The sequence below is a fragment of the Salvelinus sp. IW2-2015 genome, linkage group LG35 (genome assembly GCF_002910315.2).
Source record: "Salvelinus sp. IW2-2015 linkage group LG35, ASM291031v2, whole genome shotgun sequence".
Classification (NCBI taxonomy): Eukaryota; Metazoa; Chordata; class Actinopteri; order Salmoniformes; family Salmonidae; genus Salvelinus; species Salvelinus sp. IW2-2015.
The window spans coordinates 3702206-3703565 of NC_036874.1; the positions used below are offsets into that span (position 1 = coordinate 3702206).

At 44.9% G+C, this 1360-nt stretch overlaps 1 protein-coding gene across 1 annotated transcript in view; it reads right to left on the reverse strand.

Annotated features, from left to right (window-relative positions):
• The window catches only part of sqlea (squalene epoxidase a), an 11863-nt gene that overhangs the window by 5184 nt on the left and 5319 nt on the right, over window positions 1-1360 (reverse strand). The window contains 1 exon segment of the mRNA XM_070437506.1: window positions 1276-1360. Coding sequence (XP_070293607.1) covers window positions 1276-1360 — 85 coding nt within the window.

The window sequence follows — 1360 nt, forward strand, 5'->3', positions numbered from 1 at the left end:
AGCATGCTTTTGCGGCACAGTCGATAGCGCGCCGGACCTCGGGCTAGAAGGTCGAGGGTTCGAGACCTGCTCCCTGCCTGTTTCATTACAATATTTACGCTCAGTGTGTCATCGGGATCTCTGTTGAAAAGTTTGTTTCTGTTGGAGAGTCTTTCCGTCCTCTCTCTCCCTCTCTCTGTCGTGGTTAGAATGGATAGTTCAGAGTGACATTCATTCATGTCGTTATAGAATAGATGTTTCGGCGGTTGTTGGTCTTCGTTCAATGATACCGAATTCCTAGCTGCAGACTAGTAATTAATATCAAAGACTTGTTCTTATACTGTCGGTATCAATAATCTAAGAGTTTAACCACGTGGTATGGTTCAAAAGATTCAGCCATCTACTCAAACCTTGGCCCTCTCGTGGTAAGCTGGTCTGCAACCTTTAGCCATCTCGTAATTGAGGTAAGCTCGGTCTCCTCTCAAACCTTGGGCCTCTCGTTATCGAGGTAAGCTGGTCTGGTGATAGAAAACCAGGGTGGGGGTTTTATTTGGAAGAGCAGAAAAGGGCCTGTCCCAGGACGCAAGACCATAACTGTGCTCATGGGCGGTCCTCTGATTTAGTTAAACTCCAAAAGGGAATTGGAGTTTCCTTCATTAAACAGTCCAAAATCACATTACACAATTTCACAAACAGTATCATCCTCACTCATATCTGAGGCTATTGTATAAACAGCGTTATGGTAATGTGGCCGCATTGTTTCCCATGAGTTTCACAAAATTGTACCAAACGGACCAGTTCGTAGCGGGATTCTTCACCGATATTTTATACCTTCTCCAGAACATAATTGATTATGTAGATCAATTCCTTTGGTCTCTCTATGAAAACTCACTCTCTCTCTATACTGTGGCCATGAGGAGATAATCCCCTCCAGGAATTTACGACCTCTCTGACCACAGCAGCCTGGTTGCAGGAGACAGAGAGAGGGGGATGGTGCTCGCTGTACCCAAAGAGGGCAACGTCATGACAGCGGGCATTGTGTCAAGAAGCAGTGCGGCTTGGTTGGATCGTGTTTCGGTGGACGCATGCCTCTCGACCTTCACCTCTCCCGAGTCAGTATGGGAGTTGCAGCGATGAAACAAGAATAACTACCAATTGGATACCACGAAATTGGGGAGAAGAAAAAAATATATATAAAATATTAAAAAGTGTCTTCTAAATGGCATATGTTGGTTGGTCGGTCGATTCATTGATTTGCTCATTCATTCATTCATTCAACATAATACTTGAACAAACCTTCATGATACATCCAACAAAGTGAGAGGAGGTCTGGGCCTTCCCAGCTACCAGGCTCTTCCTGAACTTTGAGAAACAGCCGTCA